This window comes from Pyrus communis, chromosome 10 (genome assembly GCF_041283825.1).
Source record: "Pyrus communis isolate YQ-2024b chromosome 10, ASM4128382v1, whole genome shotgun sequence".
NCBI classification, from domain to species: domain Eukaryota; kingdom Viridiplantae; phylum Streptophyta; class Magnoliopsida; order Rosales; family Rosaceae; genus Pyrus; species Pyrus communis.
Genome location: NC_142574.1, coordinates 27,058,053 through 27,082,706, shown reverse-complemented (window position 1 = coordinate 27,082,706; position 24,654 = coordinate 27,058,053). Strand labels below are relative to the sequence as shown.

The window sequence follows — 24,654 nt, the reverse complement described above, 5'->3', positions numbered from 1 at the left end:
ATTCAAGACAAGAAAATTAAAAGAAAATAACTAAATAAATCATAATAATATGATATTTGTTACCATTATTTTAATTCTTAATTTTCTTAAACGGGTGATATATACACTCAATTTAAGCATCAAATGATTTGACACATTCTACGCTATATAAATTTTTGTTACAATTACTAATCAAAGTCTACCTTGAAGTAAAAATTTGATTGACGATACATTATTTGGTTAAAAATTTTGGTGTGTCTAACATTATTATTTTTTATTATAAACGATATTTATATACTAAATTACACACTAGAGTTTGAATTTATAATATAATGAATTAAAAAGAAAGACTCTAACTACCAAAACAATGCACCACTTCGAACCTATATTTTTATTTGAAAGGCAAAGTGGATTGTTGTCAATATTCCTTATGTAATTTTGTCTTTAGCTTCAATGTTTTGTTCTAATATTCTTACTGTATGACCACTTAGTATTATGATCTAAGAGTATTCCTCTTCACTTGTAAGTAAGAGGTCTTAGGTTCGATTCTTGCCAAAGGCGAATTTAAACCACATTATTGATAGTCCATTGTGAGGCTAAGCTCACCCCCTCCCCTTAGTGTAGATAATATCATTTGTTAAAAAAAAAAATTAAATAAAAAACCACTCAGTACTACGGTTTGGTGGTATTCCTCTTCACTTGGAAGTGAGAGGCCTTAGGTTCGAATCTCATGGATGGCAAATTCGATATCAAATTAGCTTGCCCATTATGTGGTTTAGCCGAACACTCTATCTTCTTCTTCTTAGTGTAAAAATATCAATATACTAAAAAAATAAAAATTCCGTAATGTGTGATATGCTAGACTTTAAACTTCTCCCATATCATCCACCTAAATTCCACTTTCCAATCTTTTGCTTATGCTATTTTATAATTTATCGATGAAGCCTATGAGATGTGCGATGTAGAAAATAACAAGATTTAAAGATAATAAAAGAAGGTTTCGGTCGTTTTCAGGAAAAAAAAAAAAAAAAAAAAAAAAGGGTTTCGGTCCAAATGTCCAATCCACAATGACCAACAATGTTTTAAACCATCATTTAAATCAATAAAAAAATATTAATATCTTCGTACTTTTCTCGCTACTATTTTCGCTGTTTCTCATTGTAAAATAATTGTTTTATCCATATGCAAAGCATGCGTGAGAGCATTTTGTTTCTTATCACTAGCTTATGAAAATGGCCCACCAGCTAAAAGAAGAATTTTCAAAAAAAGGTGCTTGACTAAGATAAGAGAGGATTCTCGCTTAATCTTATTTGTGGGAATCCCGAAAATCTTTTAATCACATATGTTCATTGTATATCGTATAATTAGTTTTTATCAGATATTATTTATATTTAATTTTAAATAAAAAAATTTACAATGATTTTTTATCACACGATGTACGATGAAAGGATGTGATTACAGAATCTCCAAGATCCCCATAAAGAGGATTCTGCGAGGATCCGTATAAAGAGAATCCAACGAGAATTCTCTGGGATTGAGATAACTCTCACAATTAATAATAATGATTAAGAACAATATTACCAAAGAACACAGGAAAAAACCATACAAATGAAGTGGAGACTCGCCATGCGTGCGTGGGGGTTACAGATGAAAGCTATATACACCACACACATACAATGCAAAATGAAAAGTAATGAATTATTCATCAAAAAGTCTCGACTCCACAGAAGACCAACTAGTAGAAGTGGAAGAACACAAGAGTTATGAAAACAAAGAGATCATCAAATCCACCAAAACCAATGTATCATCATCTGCATCTGCATCTGCCATTCTTCTTCTTCTCGTCTATTTTCTGTCTTCTATCATCTGCAAAAGCAATTGCAGAAGCAGAAGCAAAAGCAGCAGTTGGGTATGGATACAAAATTCAATCCGTCCACTATGATTCCTCCGGAAACTCATTGACTGCTAATCTTGGCCTCATCAAGTCCTCCTCCCTCTACGGACCTGACATCCCAAATCTCAACCTTCACGCCAGGTACCCCTACTCACTAATTTAACTTGATAGATTAATCTTATCTTACTTATATTAGCTGTTGTGGTTGCTTTCCAAGATTACGTTTTTATTTTTTATTTTTTATTCTCAATTATTTTTTTGGGGTTGACCAAGAGATCAGAATAATAAGACATCTGAACCGTCCATCGTAGATGCTAAGAAAATATTCCAATTTAAAGTCCCTTGCCCACCAATGCCTTTTCATAAGTTTGGCCAAAACCTGCTCTTTTTTCATTTTTTTTTTTTTCATACAAGCATGATGCTTTAGTTTAAACAAAATAAGAGTGGTTTAAATTCGGGTGAATAGAGAATAGCACGATGACTCTAGCTAATATAGTTACGCTCATTTTTGCAAACTGTTATGAAAGTTAAATAATTCAGATTCAAGATTTACAAAATAGACATTTCATGTCATCAAATTTTATAGCGAGAAAACATTTTCACGACATAATCTTAATCATGCATGCAGCTATGAAACCAAAGATCGTCTAAGAATTCGAATAGCGGACTCAAAGAAGCAAAGATGGGAAATCCCACAAGACATGATCCCCCGCCAAACCAAAACCCCCACCCCCCACCACCACTGCATCTCCCACGACCTTTTCTTCACTCTCCGCAACACCACCCCATTCGGCTTCACCGTCACCCGCTGCTCCTCCAAGGACGTCATCTTCGACACCTCCCCCCACTCGTCAGACCCCAACACCTTCTTGGTCTTCAAGGACCAATACATCCAACTCTCCTCCTCTCTCCCCCATAACAGATCCTCCATTTTCGGCCTCGGCGAGCACACCAAGTCCTCCTTCAAGATCATTCCCAATCAGACATTGACTCTCTGGAATGCCGACATTGGTAGCGTCAATCCCGACGTCAACCTTTACGGGTCCCACCCCTTCTACCTGGACGTCAGGTCGGCGTCTCAAGCTGGCAGCAAGACCGGTGCTGGAACATCTCATGGAGTGCTGCTGCTGAATAGCAATGGCATGGACATAACATACAGCGGTGATAGGATTACTTATAAGGTCATCGGTGGAATTGTGGACTTGTACTTCTTTGCCGGGCCGACACCTGAGTTGGTAGTGGAGCAGTATACAGAACTAATCGGCCGCCCTGCCCCTATGCCCTACTGGTCTTTTGGTAAGTTTGCTGCTTTATATTGTATATTTAACTTTGTTAGCTATGTATCCTACCAAAGTAGTGCTAGTCTGCTAGAGCAGTAACATTTTCGTGTCACATATTGGTTGTGTGACATGTATGTGACAGTGAGTCTACTTGTTACGTCAACTATTACGGTTAAAAATACTTTTATCTATACCATGTCAACTGACGATGTGGTTTCATTTTGATTGTCAGGCCTACTAAAATAGTATACTTTCTAGTTTTGATTTCATTTTTGAACCATATCCATTTCATTCACTTATTCATCAATGGTTAAGGGGAAATAAAAAGACTACGGAAGACATGACGTTTCATATGTACTTACCATTCATACTTAGTTGCTTTCATACCCTGCTGAAGGATTCCACCAGTGTCGATGGGGTTACAAGAATGTTTCGGATCTTGAGGGCGTGGTTGCTGGTTATACAAAAGCCGGCATCCCTCTTGAAGTTATGTGGACGGACATCGATTACATGGATGCTTACAAGGACTTCACTCTCGATCCCGTCAACTTTCCATTGGATAAGATGAAGAAATTTGTAAGCACTCTTCACCAAAATGGTCAGAAATATGTCCTCATCTTGGACCCTGGTACGCGGCCTAAACCCTAAGCACTAAGTGCATATTCATATTATCGAAACAGAATAGCAGGAAATGATCATATCCTTTCTTTGACAGGTATTAGTAATAATGACACCTATGAAACCTACATCAGAGGGAAGGAAGCAGATATTTTCATCAAACGCGACGGAATTCCTTACCTGGGAAATGTATGGCCCGGCGATGTGTACTACCCAGACTTTGCACATCCAGAAAGTGAAAAATATTGGGCTAATGAGATACAAATATTTCAAAAGGCTCTGCCTTTTGACGGTCTTTGGCTTGATATGAATGAGCTATCCAATTTCAGAACCTCCCCTCCCACTCCATCTTCTACACTTGATGACCCTCCTTACAAGGTTAACAATTCTGGAGTCCTGCGTCCGATCAATAACAATACTGTTCCGGCATCAGCGCTGCACTTTGGTAACATTACAGAATATAATGCACATAACTTGTATGGACTCTTGGAAGCCAAGGCAACAAGCAACGCCTTAATCAATGTAAGAGGTAAAAGACCGTTTATACTTTCTAGATCGACTTTTGTAAGCTCCGGTAAGTACACAGCACACTGGACTGGTGACAATTCTGCACGATGGAGTGATCTGGCATATACAATTCCAGGCATTTTAAATTTTGGACTTTTCGGAGTTCCAATGGTTGGAGCTGACATATGTGGGTTCTCTGGAGATACTACCGAAGAACTCTGCCGGCGATGGATTCAGGTAACTAATGAACCTAGAAAATTCCCATACATATTAGACTACGTTATATATCTTGATTTATATTTGACTTTATTGACATCTAATGTGACTAAATTAGCTATGTCTACATGTAGCTTGGGGCCTTTTACCCCTTTTCAAGAGATCACTCCGAAAAGTTTACAATCCGTCAAGAGCTCTATCTATGGGACTCAGTGGCAGCAACATCCAGGAAGGTGCTTGGGCTGCGCTACCGGTTGCTCCCCTTATTTTACACATCAATGTATGAGGCACACAAAAAGGGAACCCCAATTGCAAGACCCCTTTTCTTTTCATTTCCTCAAGATATCACAACTTACGAGATCAATACGCAGTTTCTAATTGGTCGAGGTGTAATGGTCTCACCTGTGCTGAAACCGGGAGTCAATTCAGTTGATGCATATTTTCCTACTGGAAACTGGTTTGATCTCTTCAACTACTCAAAATCTGTAAGTGTAAGTTCAGGACAGCACGTTAGGTTGGATGCGCCGCCTGATCATATCAATGTGCATGTTTGTGATGGAAATATTTTGGCATTGCAAGGAGAGGCCATGACAACACAAGCAGCCCGAAAGACTGCTTTCGAGCTTTTGGTGGTCGTTAGCAGTAACAGACAAAGTACAGGAGAAGTTTTCATGGACGACGGAGAGGAAATTGAAATGGGAGGAGAGGGAGGCAAGTGGAGTTTAGTGAGATTTTATAGTGGAACAGAAAATGGAACTGTATTTGTAAGCTCAAAGGTTGTAAATGGAGGATTCGCTTTAAGTGAAAAATGGATCATTGATAAAGTTACCTTCATTGGGTTGGAAAAGGTTGGTCATGGATTGGAAGGGTGTGCATTCAACATTACTAAGGGAGCAAATTTGAACGCAAACTCGGATATCAGAGCCAGCTTTGACAGTAACAAGCAGTTTGTCACAGTAGTGATTTCCGACATATCGATTCTTCTAGGATCAGAGTTTAAGTTGGAGCTGAAGCCGAAGCACGCTACCGAAAGCACTTTGCAGAGAAGAAACTGAACACATGCAATTGAAAAAACAGTTTCTGTTGTAATAAATCAGAAAATACACTAAAATACACATTTATATTCTGCAATTATTTGTGTATTACATGTCGTTTTTCCAGTCTTGACAGTAGCCAGCGGTTTGTTATGGTACAGATTTCCGGAATAGAAGCATGGAAATGCTGGAAACAAACTACATGGCATTCATATATACGGATCTCAAGCAACACCCTAAAGTCTCTCGAATCTCAACAGAGAGTTCTGCTGCAATCAACATGCCTATCATCGGGTTTTCGTTCTAATTCAATCTTGTCATTACAGGATCATCCATCAAAAGTTTTTATATACGCACTGCATATCATTTTGGAAAACTAAGAGAGTTTACAGTAAAATTTCAATATCCAGTATTCGTTTGACCATTAGCCTTTCGAAGTCCCACCAAATTCTTCTAAGAGGCGCTCAATGGTTTTTCTTGATGTGACCTTGTCAATCTCAAATACTTGCATCTCCTCCTCTCCGAGACCTGCATGAGCACCATGGGGAAGTTTAATACCGTCATCAAACGATAATGCAATTTAACCATCTTTTGAACCCGGCATGATGTGTAGCAATCAAAAGAAATAAATACGCAACTTATTAGCAAGAACAATAAAGGAATGGCTTGTATTAGTTTGAAGTGATTCTTTACCTGGCTGATGGATTGCTTTGAGAGGCAGTTGGGAAGCACCTGAATTGAAGAAAAACAGCAGATTCTTCATGAGCTCCACTGACTCCGCTGACACTAGGATCTCTCTCTGTATTACACCAAATATATGGGCAATGTCAAAGCCTCTACCATAAGATGGTAAAATGCTAGCGCTACACAACCCTTTTTCTAGATTACATATTCAGTTTGTTCTGAAAAAAAAAAAAAAAAACCAGAGACTGTAAGTGCAGCAAAATATGTATGGATACTCGAGAGTCGGTGGGTTACTTTTTAATTGAGCGCATACTTGGCTCAATTTGTTTACAGTACTCCCCGTCCCATGACCAAAGAAATGCCAAAAGGCCCTTAGATGAGCACTTGGCAGTCCAAAACTAGGATACAAAATATTTCAATCACATTAAACGCAGAAGTTTGAGTTGTTCGAATATGGAAGTTAGAATTGTCTCTCAAACCTTAACTCACTCGAAGCTTCGGCTTTATTAATCATGACTCACAAAGGAAAATAAGATTCAAACCCTCTTTGAAATAGGTTCATTTTAAATTAATCCCCAGGGCCTACCAGATCATTAACGGGTAGAACACGCATTAACAAAAAGAGAAAATGTCAAAGATAACTTATATAAGCACGTCTCTAACCTTGAAGTTCTTTTTCGAATCATAACACCCAGAAACAACCACGAGAAGCCGAAGTTTCTCCATCTCTGAAATTAACAATAAAAAACAATGAAATTCATCAACTTAGTTTGGAACACGGAAAAGAAGGTTAAAAGACGTGTAAGTGAGTGGCAATAAAAAGCTACTGGCAATATGATATCTTCAACATTATAGTATGTTACTAACATTATTAGAGGCATAAAAAGAACGTAAATAACTGAAGTGAGATAGGATTAAAGGTCGACCTCTACTATCTCAAATCAGTAAACAAACTGACTAGTAAAGGCTTCAAGACTTCTGTTTCTAGCGATATGAAAGATGTTTATGGATCAACTACCTCACGAGAATTTAATGAAAGAAAATTTTATACTTACGTTGGAAATTTTTAATTTCACGCACTGAGGCGTTCTCATGTTCAAGAAGCTGTGCAATTGGCATTCCAGTGGAACTCATCCCGATTTGTGATGTTCTAGCACCAGGACCCTCCGGTTTACCTGTTTGAACAACTATTATGTTAGTGGAAGGATATTCCATTATGTTGAAGGGCAAAAACAAATCCCTTGACAAGCTTAAAAGGACTGAGGTTAGTTCAAGTCCAGACCTACTCTTGTCCACTTTTTGAAATCCTTGCGCAATATATCACTAATCTTGAGATTAGATACATTGTACATTTTGTATCTCACTGAAATAAAAAAATTATATTTAGAGGAAGAAGTTTTGAGGAAATAAAGTAAATTAAAAAGATAGATAGGCACGTAGTGGATGATACATACATAACTGGTAAAGGCCATTGCATCCAAAGCGACCAGCACCATGGATTAACAGTGCAGACATGTACTTATCCTTGGTCGAACAATGAGAACTGCACAAGTTTGTGGAGTCTAAAAGGATGGCAGCTAACTGCAAGAAATAGGAATTCCAGAGGAAAAGTAATGTAATAAGGAAATGGAGGGAAAACTAAAAGTCCAAACTTAAGAGCAATTCATGGCAAACCATGCTTCCAACTACCGATCCTCCCACCCAGGAACTCAAAGGGCTAGCTACTATAAGTGGTAAGGATCTGACTACCTATCTTATGCTACAAGTTGAACCTAAGTAAAGAAATGGGGAATAGGTACCATCATGATACACATCTGCTGAAAGGAAAGATGAAAGAAATAAAAAGGATAAGGAATAAAAGAAAATCAAAAGGCCAAGAAAAATTTCTTAAAATCATGGGAATGGTTTATATCGTTGCTGCACAAGTACATGGCCTCTATGGTGGGCCATGAGAGGGAGAGAGATATGTCTTTTAAATCTCGAAATAAGTTGTTCACATTTTAGAGCATGGAAAAGGAAAAAGGAAGCTACCAAAAGTCTACTGAATCCTTGTCCAGCCAAAATCTTAGGTGAAATCAGAGAAAACTTCTCAGCAACAACTGTACAGCATGAGCTATCCTGTTTATAACACGATAATCAGCACATTCATTCATGTTATGAACAATTGGGACAAAATAATGAAGCTGCCAAGGTTATAATGAATAAGTTTCAATCATACCTCTGCTACAGTAACACTCTTGACCCAGGGATATACAGATTCTCCCTGTTAAACAAAACAAAATCTTAACTATATTGAACGTGTCAGCAAGTAGCAGGATAAGCTTAAACATATCCACATTGAGTTCAGCAAAGCACCTGTTTGCAATTGAAATTTTCCACTACAGCCTCTTTCAATGCCTGTTATAGGAAGACAAGAGTATGAATCATTTACCATGGTTAAAAATTCAAGTACATCAAAATTTTCAAATCTGATTTACCTCTTGCTTGGCTGGGAGCTTGTGGCCATTTAATAGAACTACTTTAAGACTCCCAAATAGATCATAATATGACAGATCAATCTGCTCCAAATTTCATGTGAAAGATAAACTCATAAGTTGAACAGACATGTCCTAATTGAAAAGTTATAAGTCAGGCCCCAGCTAGTCACAGACTCACAGGTAAAGGCATTTAAAATGAGAGAGAAAAGAATCTGGATAAGTCAACTGTAAAACCAAATGATTCACATATGATTCAACGATATGGTTGTTCCACATAGGGGAGAGGCAGGGAGCGGTGAATGATTGGGGGCAGTAAGGGAGCCAACATGGGGGGCAGTAAACTGAGGATTAAGGCTGTGTTCTAGAACGCTTGAAGGGATAATGTAAATCTTGTATTTAGTTTCACCAAGAAAATCACGACAGGGATTAAAACTTTTACTGAAAGTTAAAATAAAAGGAGTTGGACTATCTTTGGTCATCAGCACTGACCTATCTAAGTGGAAGCTAATAGATGAACACCATAAAACATTAAAAATTCCAGTAGTCAATGAAACGTACCTATCTTTGGTCTCTGACCTATCTAAGTGAAAGCTAATAGAAGAACACCATAAAACATTAAAAATTCCAGTAGTCAACGGAACGTACCTCATCCACGAATATTAAGGATGACTGATCAATTTGACAAGAATCAAGTAACCATTTGAGTTCAGCTTTAGAATTTATGTCCGACCTCTTCATGTTGATGACAGGCACTGTGCAGAATTGGTCAGATTTTTGTGTTTCATTCAGGTAGAAGGCATAACTGATGGTTGAAGCAATAGATCCAACATCTGCAAATTGTCAAAGAGAGGCAAAAATGTATACTGATATAATTTACAAATTTGGCTGAAAGATAGAGAAATCTCAACGACCCATCCGAAACACATTATCAGCATCAAAATACAGGTGTTTCTTAGATTTATTTTTCAATTCGAATTGATAAAATTTATGGAAATATTAAGTTTACTTTTTAAATTTGTATTGATAAAGTTTATGGACATATTGAGTTCAGCAAAACATCTATATAGTATTAGACTGGATAACAACTCAAATGTTTTCTATCTTTTCAGGGTATACAGGGCATATTAAGTTTGTTTTGAAACTCATACTGTAGCACAATGTGGTTACTTACATATGGATGTAAATTTAAAAAAAAAAATGATACAGAAATCACAAAAGTATAAGTAAAGAAATGTTGGAAAGGAGAATTAAAGGCAGGCATTACCAGCAACATCTTGAGCCATTACAACATGTAAGAATTTTCCCGCGACACCGGCCTTAACTTCATCCTTTCTGGCTTTAAGAAACAAATTAAGCTTGTACATGCTTGGACACGATGCAACAATTTCAAATTGCGGCGAGTCCCCATTATAAAACGATGCAGCAGACTGAGGAAGTGAAACTGTGGACAGGTTTTCTTTCCTTCTTTTCACCCTGAATGATTTCCCACTTGTGACACTTGCTAGACCATTTACTCTACCATGCTTACGATCATTTGCTTCAATGGCGGGCTCATTTAATTTCCCCAAATCAAAGCTAGAAACTGGCTGAACATTAGCCAATGCAAATGAAGCAGTTTTACCAAGTTTTTCCCTTTCAAAGGGCTCAAGAACACTATCATCAGAGAATGGAACCTGCCCTTTTCTTGTGAGAGTGTTACCAATATCCGACATGGTACGAGAAATGTTCCGCCTTCCAGGGATTGCCGGAAAATCAACAGTAGGAGGGCTAGGATTCTGATCATCTAGCCTCAAAATGCCATTGAAAAACGGGTTCTTTCTGGCAGGGTTGTATGGCTCCTTCACCTACAAAACAACACCAATAGGCACAATTTCAGTACAATCTCAACGAAAAGAGGCTTCCTCTTTTACTCGCTGCGTCCCGAATTCAAACCCTGCTTCTTAGTCTAGCTTAGAGGAGTAATATCGCTCGTAATACGGAATATAGCAAAACGAAAAGGTTAAGAATCAAATGAGCTTCAGACTGACCCGATTGAGTTGCCCAACTGCTCCGGGACTGGGACTCCTGGACCTCATGATTCCGAATAGCAATAGAAGAAAGCGCCGGGAGAATGCTGTGGCAGTTTTGAATGCGTGAGAGGACGTCAAAATCCGTGACTAAAACAAGAGCACAAGACGCCATAGGAAGCCTTGTCAAATCCGCCATAATCTTAGCAGAGCTCAATAGCTAAGGAAACAAAGTATCAATCTTTTCGTCTTCCCTTTCCTTATAATTTCACTGCGTGTTGTAAATTAACAGATACGTTAAACAATAGTCAAAAAGTTAACCCAACAAAAACGGCCTTTGACGAGAAAACTTTTTTCTCAGTTGGCAGTCACATCTCATCCCAGCCAGCTGCCAGCCCACCGCGTTTATCGAACCCATCGAGAGGGAATCCAGTTCGTGTCCGAGCTTCAGTTCCATCGCCCCGACTCCTTGACCGTCATCGTCGAGAGGACCGGCTCCAAGCGGCGCGAAAAGAACCGGCCTTTAAGTCATCGATTCTCAAAAGGGTACTCATATTTTTCAAACTATTTTCCAATTTTCTAATCTGGTTTGGCTTATTCTCCAATTTTATAATCTTGGTGTGGCTTATTTGCCAGTGCTTTGACCGTGGTTTTCTTGTTTTGTTGCATCCTTGTGAGTGGTTTTTTATTATCTGTTTGGCTGCTGGGAAAACGTAAGAAAATGGAGGGAAATGGATTTTCATAATCGTGGAAAATTTCTGGTGTCAGCTCTTTCTGTGAATTCGATGAAACCAACAATTTTTTAATCCGGGAATCAGTTAATGTCATTACAAATTTTGTGATAGGACTAGTGGTCATTACAAGGGAAAAGCTGCTATTTTTTCCAAGTTAGGGTCATTACAAAGCTGCTATTTGCAGCTTCTGATTTTCAGCTTTGACTGACCCCTAACTTTGAAAAAAAGCAGGTTTGGCTTTGTTTATCAAACACATAAAACACCCCAGCTTTTTTCTACACCTGTTTTTGAAATAATTTAAGCAATGCCAAACCAGCACCAATTTGGTTCTTTTACTTTTTTCAGCTGCGATGGATATCCCTCTGCCTGTTAATAAATTAGCTCTGCATTTGGTTAATCATGATGACAAGTAAGTTCACCTTATCAGTTTTATTTATTGATATTTTTGCTTGTATTTGTATCGTTTGAGATACCGAACATGTCTGGCTTTCGAAGATTGGACTTTGCTTCAACTTTAGCAGGAGGATAGAAGGAACTGGAAGGAATACATAAACGTATATCTTAAAGACATTAGATTTTAGCTTGCAGTAGAAATTGCATTACCTTTTAGTTTTCGGAGAATTGCCCTTGTTTGTTAAATTTCCAGCATGGATGTTAATGTTGGCAAAATTCGTACCATAAGGTGTAATATTCTTGGAAATATGTTAGCTCACTCTTTCTTTCTCTCTAAACTAGGGACAAGAAGTATGTAGTTCTTGTAGCAACTGGAAGTTTCAATCCTCCTACTTATATGCATTTGCGAATGTTGGGTAAGTTGCAGCACAAACTAAGGGCTCGTTTGGAAGCTCTTTTAAAATGACTGAAAGCACTTTTAGCGAAAATATTTTTGGGTTCTAAAAGCACTTTAAGTGCTTTTTTCAGGATTCAATTGCATTTTTACGAAGCATGTTCCACAAACATTTCCACCCAAAGAGTTTTCAGCTGTTTTAAAAGCATATCCAAACAAGCTCTAAATTTCTTTCTCATTTGATAGCTAAATTGGGAATTTACATATATGCAAAATGCACTCTCTTTTTTTTTTTACTGGGTCATTGCCTCGTTTCATTTTCTAATTGTAACTTTGGATCTTTTGCTTAGTTTTCAGTGGAAATTACAGTATATAATTTATATTTCGACCAATTTTGTTCTTGTCAACAGAGCTGGCAAGAGATGCACTAAATTCAGAAGGCTTTTGTGTAATTGGAGCTTATATTTCGCCTGTTAATGATGCATACAACAAGAAGGTTTGTAAACTTAATAGCATCTTTGTAGGCATCGGAGTAGAAAAAGCTTTCATATGCTCAATGTTAAGTGCACAATATGCACAGCAGTACCGACCAAAGTTCTGAGATGAGGCTACATTAGGAAGTTGGTCATATATCTCAAGTTCTTCCATGACCCTTTTAACCGGCGTTGTAGAAGCAACAAGATTAAAGTTATAACAAATGTTACTTGAATGAGTTTGTCTCAGTTATGAGGCTTTTTACCCCTTTACGCCTAGTGAAGTGCTATAACTAAATTACATAATCAGATATCACATCCCTCTGTTTGCCACATACTGAGATGGTCACTTGGTTGGCTATGTAGGGACTTATATCTGCTGAACATCGTGTACAGATGTGTCATCTAGCTTGCAAGAGTTCAGAATTTATAATGGTTGATCCGTGGGAGGTATGTCCCTCCTTCTCCACCATAAAAATTCTTTAGAATCTTAGATGATGATTCTGTATGTGGTTCTGTGTCTTATTTATTTACTACCGCTAGGGTTCTGTGTACTTATGCATAGAAGTTATAAATTGATTTTACAGGCAAGACAAAGTAGCTTCCAGCGCACCTTAACTGTTCTATCTAGAGTCAAGGGTTTCTTGTCTGAGGCTGGTATGATACCAAGTGGTAAGATTTGCAAACTGTTATCCCTTGTTTTCCGTTTGAGCAATTAAGCTGCACGGGCAGCTTTTTTTTTTTTTTTTAGTAAGTTATATGTATGCATGGGGAAGGTATAGATGCAAAGCACACATGCACTGTGCACATGTTCTTTCCCAGAATTGTATGGCAGTAACGTCATAGGAAGTTTGTCAGGAAGGCTTTGTCATATTGGTGTTTGAGACCCTGTTTTCTAGATTAAGGAGTTATCTGCTCCACTCTTTCTCACTTTCAACATATGGTATTTTAAGGCTCTTATTCCATCGAATCCATCCATAAGAAGCAGTGCTGACACTCAACACAAATTTCGTTTTACGGACCTTGTGTAATCAATTTGATGCATGATAATTATGGAGCTGGTTTCAGTTCTACATCATCATTGTTCGGATGGCAATACGATTGACTTTTGTGTCTTGCTCGTGATAGAATCCCTCAAGTGCATGCTTGTCTGTGGTTCTGATCTACTCCAGTCTTTTGGCATTCCTGGATTTTGGATTCCTGAGCAGGTCTGTCTATAATTCAATATTACGGTGGTGATATATAGTCAATTCATGCAAGATAATCATCTCATTGTCCAGATTCTTGCTCTTATTTATCAGGTGAGAAGCATATGTGGAGATTATGGTGTGGTTTCCATTCGCAGGGATGGACAAGATGTTGACAAAGTTATCTCAAATGATGAAATTTTGAAAGAGAACAAAGTAAGTTGATTTACCATTGTTTTCGGGCTCATGAATTGTAATGATCAATCAAATCTCATTCAGCGTTATGACACTGGGTTTTTTAGCTACATCTATATTAGACTGGTTAGTTCAACTAGTGTCCACAATGGTGTTATTCTCATGCAGTTTTCAAATCCGAATATAAGTTAACCAAATCATTCGGATTGTACTGTAAAAGGGTAGACCAATTGAAAAGCAAAAAATTTCACAGTGATTCGAAGTTTGCAGAGTGTAAAACCTTTTGTTGCCTGAATAGTTTTGGTTTGAAACTTCTTACAGTCCACTGCTTGTGGCCTCTTTGATGCTATTAAACCTTTTTCTTCTTTTATAGGGTAACATAAAAGTTGTGGATGAACTTGTACCGAACCAAATAAGTTCAACGAGAGTAAGGTAAAGACAATCTGATTCATTGACAGAAATGTTTAGGGAATGTTGAATTGATAATTTACATTGTTTTTCAGGGATTGCATTTCAAGAGGATTGTCAATAAAATATCTGACTGCAGATGAAGTAATTGATTACGCTAGAGATCATCGTCTGTACTTGAACACAAATGACAAATGATGATTTTGTCTTCATCAAGGTGTGTACATGGTCATGAGATCGTTCTGCAGAAAGCAGAAACCAATAATTAACTAATCGATTGATACCGCACATTAATACATTATGTTTGGCAAGGGAGTAGACAACATTCTGGATTTTCTTTATTGTTTTATTTTTCAAATTGTGTTGAAGTTCAGTCTGCAGAAAGCTTAATTTGTTCTCCGATGCACACTTTTGGTATATAATGGCCCCAGCCCCACCGATGATCAACGTAGTTTTTATATGTTATATGCCTACGTCAAGTGCTAGTCTATAACATCTGCCATAGACGAAATGCAGGAACGATCTGACTAGAAAGTTATTCAGAACTTGATGAAGAAAACGATCTGAGTATAGAGTTGATTATATAAAGTTCTAGATTGAAATGCTTGTTGGAAGTGATGTGCTACATGTTTTACAGTACGTGCAAAGAAGCACTTGAAGTACTAAACGAAGTAGGTATCAGTTTGGTATGATAGGAGCCAAAAACTTGAAATCAGCAAGAATCTCATGTTTTGGTGGTACGAACAAGGACAAAAGAGGGAGTTGGGTGCCGGCGGTTGACTCGACGGGTAAAGGGCTTTTTCTTTACTAAGGTTTTCCGAGTTGTTAAAGGAGGCAGAATGGCTGAAGATGTTAACAAAGGTAGATATTGGTCGACAATATGAGTTTGACACCCAAGTGAAGGTGATAGTTGAAGGCAAAGCTCCAAATGACATGGGATTTCTACAGTTTGTGCACTGTGCTTTTACTCCAAAACCAAGAGAGACCAATAGGCTGGCTAGCTCAATCTTTGACTCACTTCACTTAGGATAGTCTTACCGCGAAATTCCTAAAGTGCATCAATGTATTGTTGAATAAAGCAAAAAGTCTCGCGTCGGCATTTCACAAAACAAATCACAACTTATATTAGATTATTCAATTTATAATTGCATCGAGGTCTCATGCATAGAAACTACACACTTATTGATTACATGGATAATTAAGTGAGGGCACTATTGATGTTGTAAGTGGTAAACCGCAGCTTGTCTCTCTGATTTTTTTTTAACATGTATGACATTCATCCCTAAATTTAACGGGTTGGGGTTCTTTGAAGGACTCACTTAAAGAGTTCCGACATGTTTTATCAAAAGGAAGCAAAGAAAATCCAAAAGCCGACATTTTACGAAAATGTTGTTTGCTTAGTATTTGCTGTTTATGAAGCAGATGACATTTGGGCTGCAAGCCTGCAAGTTGGAAAGGTATTTATGATTCCGAAAGAAAATTATGAATCCGAATATGTTTTGGAAAATTGGAATGCATTTGGGACTCCGATAATTCCGAATTTCAGATTTAAATTTTTTTGAAATGTTCCGAACTTATTCTGATAAAAAAAAATTTATAAATTATTCCGATTTTCTAGTTAATTATTTACTCAAATTATGCATTTTATGATCTATTTTTATGTTTTATTGTTAGTTTTGGATACCCTTTGTTTATTTTTTATTTTTTCAAAATTTATGAGATTACTATGATTCCAAAAATTCCAAAAATTTCTAATTTGAAAATTGTGATCCGATATGATCAAATTTCAAAATTTTAGAACAAAAATTAGAAACGATGTTTCTGATCCGATCCCGTCCGAAAATCTCCCTTAGATAATAATGTTGAATAAAGTATTGAGATAAGGAGTAAAAACAAATGATGGTGTTTCGGAACTTTAACTTAATCCCAATATATAATTAATTAAAGAAAAGTGCCAATCTTTTGACCAACGTGATGCATGCAGTGCACTAGTGTGCATTTTCACAATGATATTGACATTTTTCTGTGTGAATTATAAGTTGATCAGTTCTCTCTCGGTCTTCATGCATTATGTCCAAGAAAATGAGAATGACGTTGGTGACTGACCAAAAGAAAATGAAAGACTGTTGCTGAAAGGATTGGCGGTTTGGAGAGGATAGAGAGATCATAATAATACCAATTAAAATGTAGACAAAAGTTGAAACAATGTGTATGCCAACATTGGAAGGTAGGAAGGTTAAATTAGACAAGGTGGGATAGTGTGGTCGTCCTAACGTTGATTAGAGATGGTTTTCCAGATGGTGCATGGATCCATGCGCAGTTCTACACAAATCATATATATCAAAACTTTATAACTTCGTTTATCATTTCTTATTAAGAAAAACTAATCAAAAGAGTTTGAAAACTTGGAGTTTTAATGATAAAGACAAAATAAAGGGTAAAGTGAATAGTACCATGATTGATTTTTTAATGTAAAAATGTGGTTTTTCGTTAAAGTGAACAGTACTGTGGGCTTTTCGTTAAAACTCCCTTCTTATTATTGATTGTAAGAATTAATGTATTAGCTGTTAGATTAGGGACGAATTCATGACACAACTTTTATTACATAGCTTTTGACACATTTTTAGGGGCTTGCTCTGTAATGTATTTCAACGATTCGAATTGTCTATCTTTTAGGTCTTCCTTCAAAAATTATATCTACCAAAAGGCACTTAAATCTAAAACTATTGACCGTTAAATTAAGGGTTTAGGGTTTTTGTTTTTTTAGAACCGTATTCTATTTATCCATTTTTCTTCACTACAAATGAATGTCTTAATGGTTTTAAATTTGTCTAATTTTGGCAATGATGATCTATAAATGATGTCCTAAAAGATAGACAGTTCGGTTTGGATCGTTAAATTTGTCTAAACTTTTTCTTTTTATAGCCCCATAGCATTTCGTTCACATCCAAATCAAGGGGGTGTAATGTATATGGAGTTTGATGTACTTTGCTTGATTTTGAAATCCAGTTCAATATAAACTTTTAAGGAGTCAATAAAAGTCACATTGTATTAAATAAAGAATATTAATAACTTCCAAAAAGTCTATGAAAATTTTGTGGTATTCAATTATGACTTTTTGCAAGTCTACAAAAATCTAGGTGTATTCAAAATTTCATTGATTTTAAAGATTTGAAAAAGTCAAGGACTTTGATGGACTTTGAGTGCTTTTATGGTAAGTTTATTGTCATGTCAAATTCAATCTCTACCCCTAAGATTTTGAAGGATTTCATTTTTTCCACTCCACCATCAACTTACCATGACCATCCATCCACCCCACCGCCACCATGATCATAATCGCCGCCACCAACTTCACTGCCATGAGCATCATCATCATCGCCACCCCCACCCCCACCTCCAAACCACCTCGACTACTACCACCTTACCATGACCATCACCACCATCTTGTCATGATCATCACCACCATACCACAAACTCTTGCGACCACCTTTTTATTGTCGTCATCACCACAACCATGACCACCTTCATCATGGCCGCCACCTTTACCGCCATCATCACCACCCCATCACAACCGCTCCACCCCCACTCCTCCACCACCCAACACTACGCTACGGACACTATTTTCCATCCCTACTATTATCTTCGCCACCAAAGAAACCACATGTACTACCACCAAATTGCCAAAAATACCACATGGCACTTCCACCACCACATATGATCATTTTGTCATGGTCATAATCACCATTTTTAATAATGACAAATTTAAAAATAACAATACTTTATTAATAAATTGATCATTAAAAAGTCAATGACAATTCACATAATTCTATTAACATCCATGAGAAAAATCTCCCAAACTCCAGATTAAGTTGAAATCCATATGGATTATAAGGAAGTCACATAAACTCCTTCGAAATCTATGAATTCATAATTCATGAAAATTATCAAATGCTATATACAATATACACCCCCCAAATTCAAGGTGAGGCTCCAACCGCTGTATTTTTAATTTTGTTGAAAAGCCATTGTTTATTTTAGTGACCTAAACTATGGAGAGGGAAGTTGAAACTCGGACACATAAGATGGAGCACATTACGCTTGGCTAAACCATATATTCAAGTAATAAGTTTTGCACGGCGAATGTGTGGAATCATACAATTAATATAATGTTCTTGTGGTATTAATTTAGTGAGTGAAAAGAGAGGGAGATCGGCCAGAGAGAAGAGATGGGAGAGAAGAGTTTGATGAATTTTGTGTATCGTATTCCTCATGCATTGTGTCTTTATTTATACTAGTAAATGAGAGAGAATATTTGCTATCCAAGTAATACAATTACAACTAAAAAACTATTTAAAAGATATTATAAAATACTACACATAATCTGCTAGAATTTACACAATCACACTCCTAATAAATTGAAAATTGCAACAAAGGACTATTTTCTAAAGCAGAAAGGCAACAAGCACTACTCTCTGCTGGTCCACCCTTTAAAGCAAATAAATTGAAAGATCTTCGAGGGAGATCTAAAAAAGCATACCTTAAAAAAAAAGAATGGGGTCGATCATCGAATCGATCATGAGAAAAGTAAAAGCATGTTCCAATTTCCATTTTCAATTTTTCCATACAATCGGCGTAAATGGAGCTTATATTATGTTAGATGGACCGACCACTAAACTAATGGGTCCTACTGTGTGCTACATTTGTAAAGATTTTAGATTGTTCGCTTAGTGGCTGTCCATTTTGTCCATGTTACAACTGTGGAAAATGAATATGTGGGTATTTGGGGGATTGAGGAACTACAATCATCATCCTGTTAGCGCTAGCTAGGGTTGATCGATATCTTTCACCTAGAAAGTTTGACAATTTGTTTATGCATGTGCATGCATAGATGCATGCATGCTTCAAATTACATGGAAGAGGAAGAGGATGCGTGTTTTTGTCTCGTGCATGCATGACGTTTCCCTGTCTGTACAATGCAGATACAAACATAACTAGGTTGAACTTTTCTACAGTACCGTCCGCCACCAACTCTGTAGTTATATCCACTCACACTTTTGGTGTATCTTATTATGTCATAGAAGTATTAGGTCCAGTCTTATACTACTAGACCTTATCAATTAAGATTGAACAATGGGTGATTATAATTCTTTAGACCATGAGATCTAGAAAAACTTGCTCATAGTACGTAATTGTGTGAACAAGTAAAATCGCCTTGGAAATGTTTGTGTAAGTTCTTCACGTGCGCTATATACATACATACATACATACATACATACATACATACATATATATATATATATATATTCAGTGTTCTCAATCTCTGTTGGGTGCAGATGACACAACAACAGAAAATACTAGGATCCAGTAATGGTGCTAGGGTTTTGAAGGAAAGGGCAACATGAGTACTGCTGTACTGGAAGTTATTATTAGAGCAGTCGATGAATACTTGGATAATTCACAATTGATTGGAATTGACATTTGACATTTTTTTTTTCCACAATTGATCAGTTATATAGAAAGTAATGATAAAAATGAACATGTGAATAGCACCACCCTTTGTTAAAAAGAAAATGTGCAAAGTCAATATTGAGATTACGGCAAATATCCTTACATAAAAGTGATGGTTGGATTTGGTAGAAGTTTTAGTAACTCCTGAATCAGGTCGAAAGTCAAATAATCTCATCGCATGTTCCGTCAAATAATCTCATCGCATGTTCCGTCCCATAAGGGAAAGAGAATTTACGTTCTCCCTTCATAATCGCACATTTTCATTGTCAAAACTCTACCGTAACTCATTTCTCAACCTTCATGACTTATATTTGGATGGTGTATGCGGTCACCAACCGGTGTTACCCCAGAACTTTTTCATGTTTTCTTTGTTAAGAAAATTCAGTAAAATAAATCTCGTCCATCCGAGCCAAAAATCTTGTTGATTATTTTTAACATCTACAAATATTTTGAAGATTTTTCTTTTATAATCAAGCAATGACGGAGCTAGGAATTTTTTACCGGGTGGGCTAACTTAAAATTTTAAATCTTTATAAATAAAGAAACTTGATACCGTATCTTTCATAGTGTCAGCTAGCTTAAAATGATGTAAGAAAAATGATGGTTTGTAAATTGTATTATATAATTTTATATAGTTAAACCTAGAGAATTCGGATTAGTGACTAAATATTTAGTGGGCTACATTCGAAAATCAATTAAAATTACATGTAAAATTTTATTTTTCACCGAAAACTACCTGGGCTCTAGCCAATGCAACCCTTAACCTGGCTCCGCCAGTGAATCAAGTATAAAAGACCTTTATTTTATTTTTCAGCAAAAAAAAAAAAATAATACAATAAGGGATTAAAAGTGCAATGCAAGGCGATTGGGGTGGCGGTGATGATGGCAATTACACCTACGGATTCTAATATAATTTCCAAATCTCCACTGTGATATAGTTTTTAAATGAGGATCCCACTCAAAAGGAAATTGCATTCAAAGTACATGTACTGTACATGGAAAGAAAATCTCTCCACTCATACATAGGCCGATGGCACTATATATAGAGAGTTCACACATCGCTTCGGTCTTCATATACCTCTGCCCCCACCCCCACCCACCCCCAACCTCTCTCCTGAGTTTTTCTTTGTAAATACGTTTCCATGGCGATCAACGAGGAAGCTTGCCTTGGGCATGGAGGCTGCAGCAAAAGGTGACTTGGGTTATGCCTGGCTCCCTGTATGCCACAAGCAGAAGTTCAATTTCTTGATTGGCTGTTGTGGGTGGCGTACGAGGAGCCAAGCATACTTTCTCTCTTTCTTTTAGTCGTCTTGCATTCTGCTTGTGCTTGCACATATAAGATTTAAGTTCTTTGGTGCCCATATTTGAATCACCTTCACCCACTTGCTGCTGTACGCATGCTTTTCATAGACAATACTTGAGTGAATTAAACTAGCGGTATCATCTCAATTGACCTCATAATATCGTGTGATCTCTCTAACGAAGTGAAGCACATCTACGCACTTGGTAAGTTGAGACAGTGTAGAATGTTGAATATGAAGTAAACGTGCTTGATGCAATACCGTTGCATTCAGTGTTTGAGTGACACTGGTAATTCCGATCAAATTAAGCGAATTTGAAATTTTCACATTTTGTGTTATCAAGCATGGTAATATTCAAATAGTGCTAAGAACCTGTTTTTTTAACAGGTCGTTGTACCCCGAAAGCCCCCTTCCCCCCAAGCCACTCCCGAAGACCTATTTTACCTTCAACCGTCGAAGCTTTCCTTCAATTTTTCCTTTCATCAATGAGTTGAAAATCTTGAGTACCCAACAAAAATTCCCAAGCATTTTTTTTAAAAGGAAGTAATTAGGTTAAGATTAATATAATCTTTAGTAAAGCCAGCGTAGTTAGCTTAGTGGTAGGATGATGGGGTAAACCCTTTAAGACCATTTCCAATGGATGGGCTAAAAGCTAAATTTTTTAGCCCGGAAAATTTAGCTTTTAGTTCAGAAACAGCTTTTCTGCTCCAATTATTTTAGCTTAAAATTTTAGCCTAGGATTATTAAAGAATGAACTTAAGCTATTTTTTTGTTAAATTAAATTAAAAAAAATAAATAAATATGTAGACTATCGTAAATTAATTTTATGAACATTTTAATCTAAAAAAATTTAAATTCAGATAAATATTGGGTGGAGTCCACTCCGTTTTCTGGACTAAATTTTGGGGGGAATTTGACATTGGTTTAGCATTTAGCATTTAGCCCAAAATTTTTCTTTAGGTTGGAGTGGGTTTGGGGGGAAATTTTGGGAAGTAATTTGGCTTTTAACCCATCATTGGAGGTGGTCTAATGTAACCAAAAAAATTACAAATTTTTAGTAATTAGGGATAAATCAAGAACCAATTTTGACTTGACTGGTTTTATCTCATTTTCCCTCCTAAAATTGACATTTAAATTTTTTTTTTTTTTGTGACATTTCACTCCATTCGGTTAAAAAACCTTAAGTTCAAGAATATTTTTGGATATTTCACTTTTTACGCACTCTTTTATTAAGGACTTTTCCAATAGCTATTATATAAGATCAAAACTTTCTTGTAATAAGGGAATCTATTTTTATATATTTGCGATTGAAATAAATGCAAATTAATCAAATTAGTTTTATGATGTAAAGTAAATTTGATCTTTGAAGTCTCAAAGCCACTTTTGTCATTTCATGCTGTAAAGGACGCACAACGAAATGACAAACCCTGCTCACTTTTTCTCCAAACGGATTTAATATGGTTTTTTTGGGAGTCCAATTACATTAGATATACTGTTGCAAGGACTAGTTCCAATGAGAGGAGACACGGAGTACAGATTAAGGCCTAATTTTCTTTGCAGATTGACAATGACAGCTTTGTTGGCCATCAAAACTCAAAAGAGGACTATTGAATGAGATGTTCACTTTTCTTTTTCCATCATGCTCCATCCCCCACCACCATCAGCAGCAGCAGCAGCAGCTTTAATTAGCATCTGATTCGCATTCGTTATGTGCCAAAGTTTACTGTGATTGCTGCTAAAGAACCCTAGCTAGCCTCCTGTCTCTGACCTGAAAAAAAGATGCGTTGAGAGATGATCATAAACCGTGATTGATATAGATCGTACCCTTTATTCCCAGACAGCACCTTTATCTGTATTATTTCTCCTATGTATGATTTAAATTTATTCTCCGAAGCATGGAGAAAAGGTCCCTACGGATCACCAAGAATTTTGTTATTACAAGTGTTGTGAAATGTCCATCGCGGATATCCCAGCTTTACTAAGAATTTCGTTACCCTTGCCAACAATTCACTTCTGCCATACAAATAATTTATCGCTTTACGATTTGCACAAAATAATCCAATTTACGTATGATTAGGTATGATAATGAGTAGGCTAATGCGAATTAGGGTTATTTTTCAACGTTTCTCCACCATTTCATGAACGTGTTTGCTCAACAAATGCTCCAATAACAACATTACAACATAGACCAGATTCCAGAACATTGATGGTAGAAGACAATCCTTGGCTTCCAAGTTCCAACTCAAGAGAAGAATGGAAGCCCATAATTAAATATGATGAAAGGACCACAAAATAGAACACGGATCCTCGCCGGATCCTCATAATGAGGATCCTGCAAATTCGTCAATTTTGTTCCTTCTTTGTATATTATGCGGTCGTAAATTATTTTAAATATTTTTATTTAAAATTAAACATAGACAGTACTTACTAAAAACTAACCCAATAATATATAATAAACGGACATAATCCATATGTTATCAGAATACTCATCAAAAGGATCCGGAGAGATCCTGTTGGCACAAAATAGAGCCTTATCAAAATTTCTTGACGTGGAACCAACAAAGCAAAAGTAACAAGGCCCAATTTAAAGAAATTCCCCGTGTAACTAATTAAACCCTTAAACTTATTTGAATAGTTGTAAAAAGGAATATGATCCTTTCATGAGCTCAGGATGGGGATCCTTCTGATCAGTTCATCTGAACTATTCAAATTTAATTCAACAGTTCCAAATAGGATAGTTTTTTAAAGTTATAATAATTACAATATTGGATTAAATCTGAGATGTCCGAATGGGTTAGTTAGGAGGATCCCCATCCTCAACTCAGAAGAGGATCCTATTCCTTTTTACAACTATTCAGATAAGTTTAAGGGTTTAATTAGTTACACGGGGAAAGGATCGAAAAAAAAAATTTAGAAAGACACAAGGTCAGCAACTAGGTTCATGCATTGCACATTTGGGCTATGGTCTCCAAGTTGGACCCCTAACTTGTGTTTCGAATAGGAACTAAACACTACACTTTACCTAGATGTAGGGGAGTTTTTTCTCAAGACGAGATTTTTAGATTTTAGGACCTTTTTTTAGTATTTCGTTATTTGTTTAATTCGTTTTTTTTTTTTTTTAGTACATCCATATTTTTACATTAGGAAAAGTCGGAATTCGGCTAAGCTACACAATTGGCAACCTAATTTAGTATCGAATTCACCATCCACGAGATTCGAATCTAAAACCTCTCACTTCCAAGTAAAGATGAATTCTTTCTTTTTGTATTGATCTAGGGTTAAAAGGTACTATATAAGCAACCTCTCTAGGGTGCTAGAGTTGTAATTTTTCATATCATTCAATAATAAACTTTGAAACTTTTCTCA

General features: G+C 36.6%; 3 protein-coding genes and 1 long non-coding RNA gene across 6 annotated transcripts; 3 read left to right on the top strand and 1 right to left on the bottom strand.

Annotated features, from left to right (window-relative positions):
* The first annotated feature begins 1,561 nt into the window (after nucleotides 1-1,561).
* On the top strand, nucleotides 1,562-5,654 carry LOC137727970 (alpha-glucosidase). The gene is made up of 5 exons (XM_068466832.2): nucleotides 1,562-2,014; nucleotides 2,502-3,169; nucleotides 3,551-3,781; nucleotides 3,869-4,515; nucleotides 4,629-5,654. The coding sequence occupies exons 1-5, from the start codon at nucleotides 1,743-1,745 to the stop codon at nucleotides 5,547-5,549; spliced, it is 2,739 nt and encodes a 912-aa protein (XP_068322933.2). The 5' UTR covers nucleotides 1,562-1,742; the 3' UTR covers nucleotides 5,550-5,654.
* Nucleotides 5,596-10,856, bottom strand: LOC137727971 (uncharacterized). 3 transcript variants are annotated; one of them, XM_068466833.2, is made up of 13 exons: nucleotides 10,717-10,856; nucleotides 9,954-10,533; nucleotides 9,335-9,519; nucleotides 8,690-8,770; nucleotides 8,568-8,609; nucleotides 8,431-8,475; nucleotides 8,244-8,330; nucleotides 7,667-7,793; nucleotides 7,495-7,575; nucleotides 7,268-7,387; nucleotides 6,876-6,940; nucleotides 6,222-6,327; nucleotides 5,596-6,056 (listed from the first exon to the last, which is right to left on the bottom strand). In XM_068466833.2, the coding sequence occupies exons 1-13, from the start codon at nucleotides 10,762-10,764 to the stop codon at nucleotides 5,953-5,955; spliced, it is 1,671 nt and encodes a 556-aa protein (XP_068322934.2). In that variant the 5' UTR covers nucleotides 10,765-10,856; the 3' UTR covers nucleotides 5,596-5,952. The 3 variants fall into 3 exon arrangements, with proteins under 3 accessions (XP_068322934.2, XP_068322935.2, XP_088533905.1); XM_068466834.2 differs by lacking the exon at nucleotides 7,495-7,575 and having other exon boundaries at nucleotides 5,714-6,056; XM_088677779.1 differs by lacking the exon at nucleotides 5,596-6,056 and having other exon boundaries at nucleotides 6,294-6,430.
* Nucleotides 10,857-11,101: 245 nt separating this feature from the next.
* LOC137727972 (nicotinamide/nicotinic acid mononucleotide adenylyltransferase) lies at nucleotides 11,102-14,790 on the top strand. The gene is made up of 10 exons (XM_068466835.2): nucleotides 11,102-11,241; nucleotides 11,775-11,838; nucleotides 12,165-12,238; nucleotides 12,627-12,712; nucleotides 13,056-13,139; nucleotides 13,277-13,361; nucleotides 13,818-13,897; nucleotides 13,991-14,092; nucleotides 14,445-14,503; nucleotides 14,575-14,790. The coding sequence occupies exons 2-10, from the start codon at nucleotides 11,780-11,782 to the stop codon at nucleotides 14,675-14,677; spliced, it is 732 nt and encodes a 243-aa protein (XP_068322936.2). The 5' UTR covers nucleotides 11,102-11,241; nucleotides 11,775-11,779; the 3' UTR covers nucleotides 14,678-14,790.
* A 6,293-nt stretch (nucleotides 14,791-21,083) lies between these two features.
* Nucleotides 21,084-23,294, top strand: LOC148693802 (uncharacterized). The gene is made up of 2 exons (XR_015952652.1): nucleotides 21,084-21,179; nucleotides 22,849-23,294. It is a non-coding gene; the product is annotated as an uncharacterized LOC148693802 (long non-coding RNA).
* Nucleotides 23,295-24,654: the final 1,360 nt, after the last annotated feature.

Excerpts from the sequence above, each read along its gene's own strand:
- LOC137727971 (XM_068466833.2), bottom strand. The coding sequence starts at position 10,764 with ATGAGGTCCAGGAGTCCCAGTCCCGGAGCAGTTGGGCAACTCAATCGG. Across the intron at positions 8,476-8,567 it reads AAAATTTCAATTGCAAACAG|GGAGAATCTGTATATCCCTG; the intron begins GTGCTTTGCTGA and ends TTTGTTTAACAG. Across the intron at positions 6,941-7,267 it reads TGAAATTAAAAATTTCCAAC|AGATGGAGAAACTTCGGCTT; the intron begins GTAAGTATAAAA and ends TGTTAATTTCAG.
- LOC137727972 (XM_068466835.2), top strand. The coding sequence starts at position 11,780 with ATGGATATCCCTCTGCCTGTTAATAAATTAGCTCTGCATTTGGTTAAT. Across the intron at positions 11,839-12,164 it reads TTGGTTAATCATGATGACAA|GGACAAGAAGTATGTAGTTC; the intron begins GTAAGTTCACCT and ends TCTCTAAACTAG. Across the intron at positions 12,713-13,055 it reads ATGATGCATACAACAAGAAG|GGACTTATATCTGCTGAACA; the intron begins GTTTGTAAACTT and ends TTGGCTATGTAG.
- LOC137727970 (XM_068466832.2), top strand. The coding sequence starts at position 1,743 with ATGAAAACAAAGAGATCATCAAATCCACCAAAACCAATGTATCATCAT. Across the intron at positions 3,170-3,550 it reads TATGCCCTACTGGTCTTTTG|GATTCCACCAGTGTCGATGG; the intron begins GTAAGTTTGCTG and ends ACCCTGCTGAAG. Across the intron at positions 4,516-4,628 it reads TCTGCCGGCGATGGATTCAG|CTTGGGGCCTTTTACCCCTT; the intron begins GTAACTAATGAA and ends GTCTACATGTAG.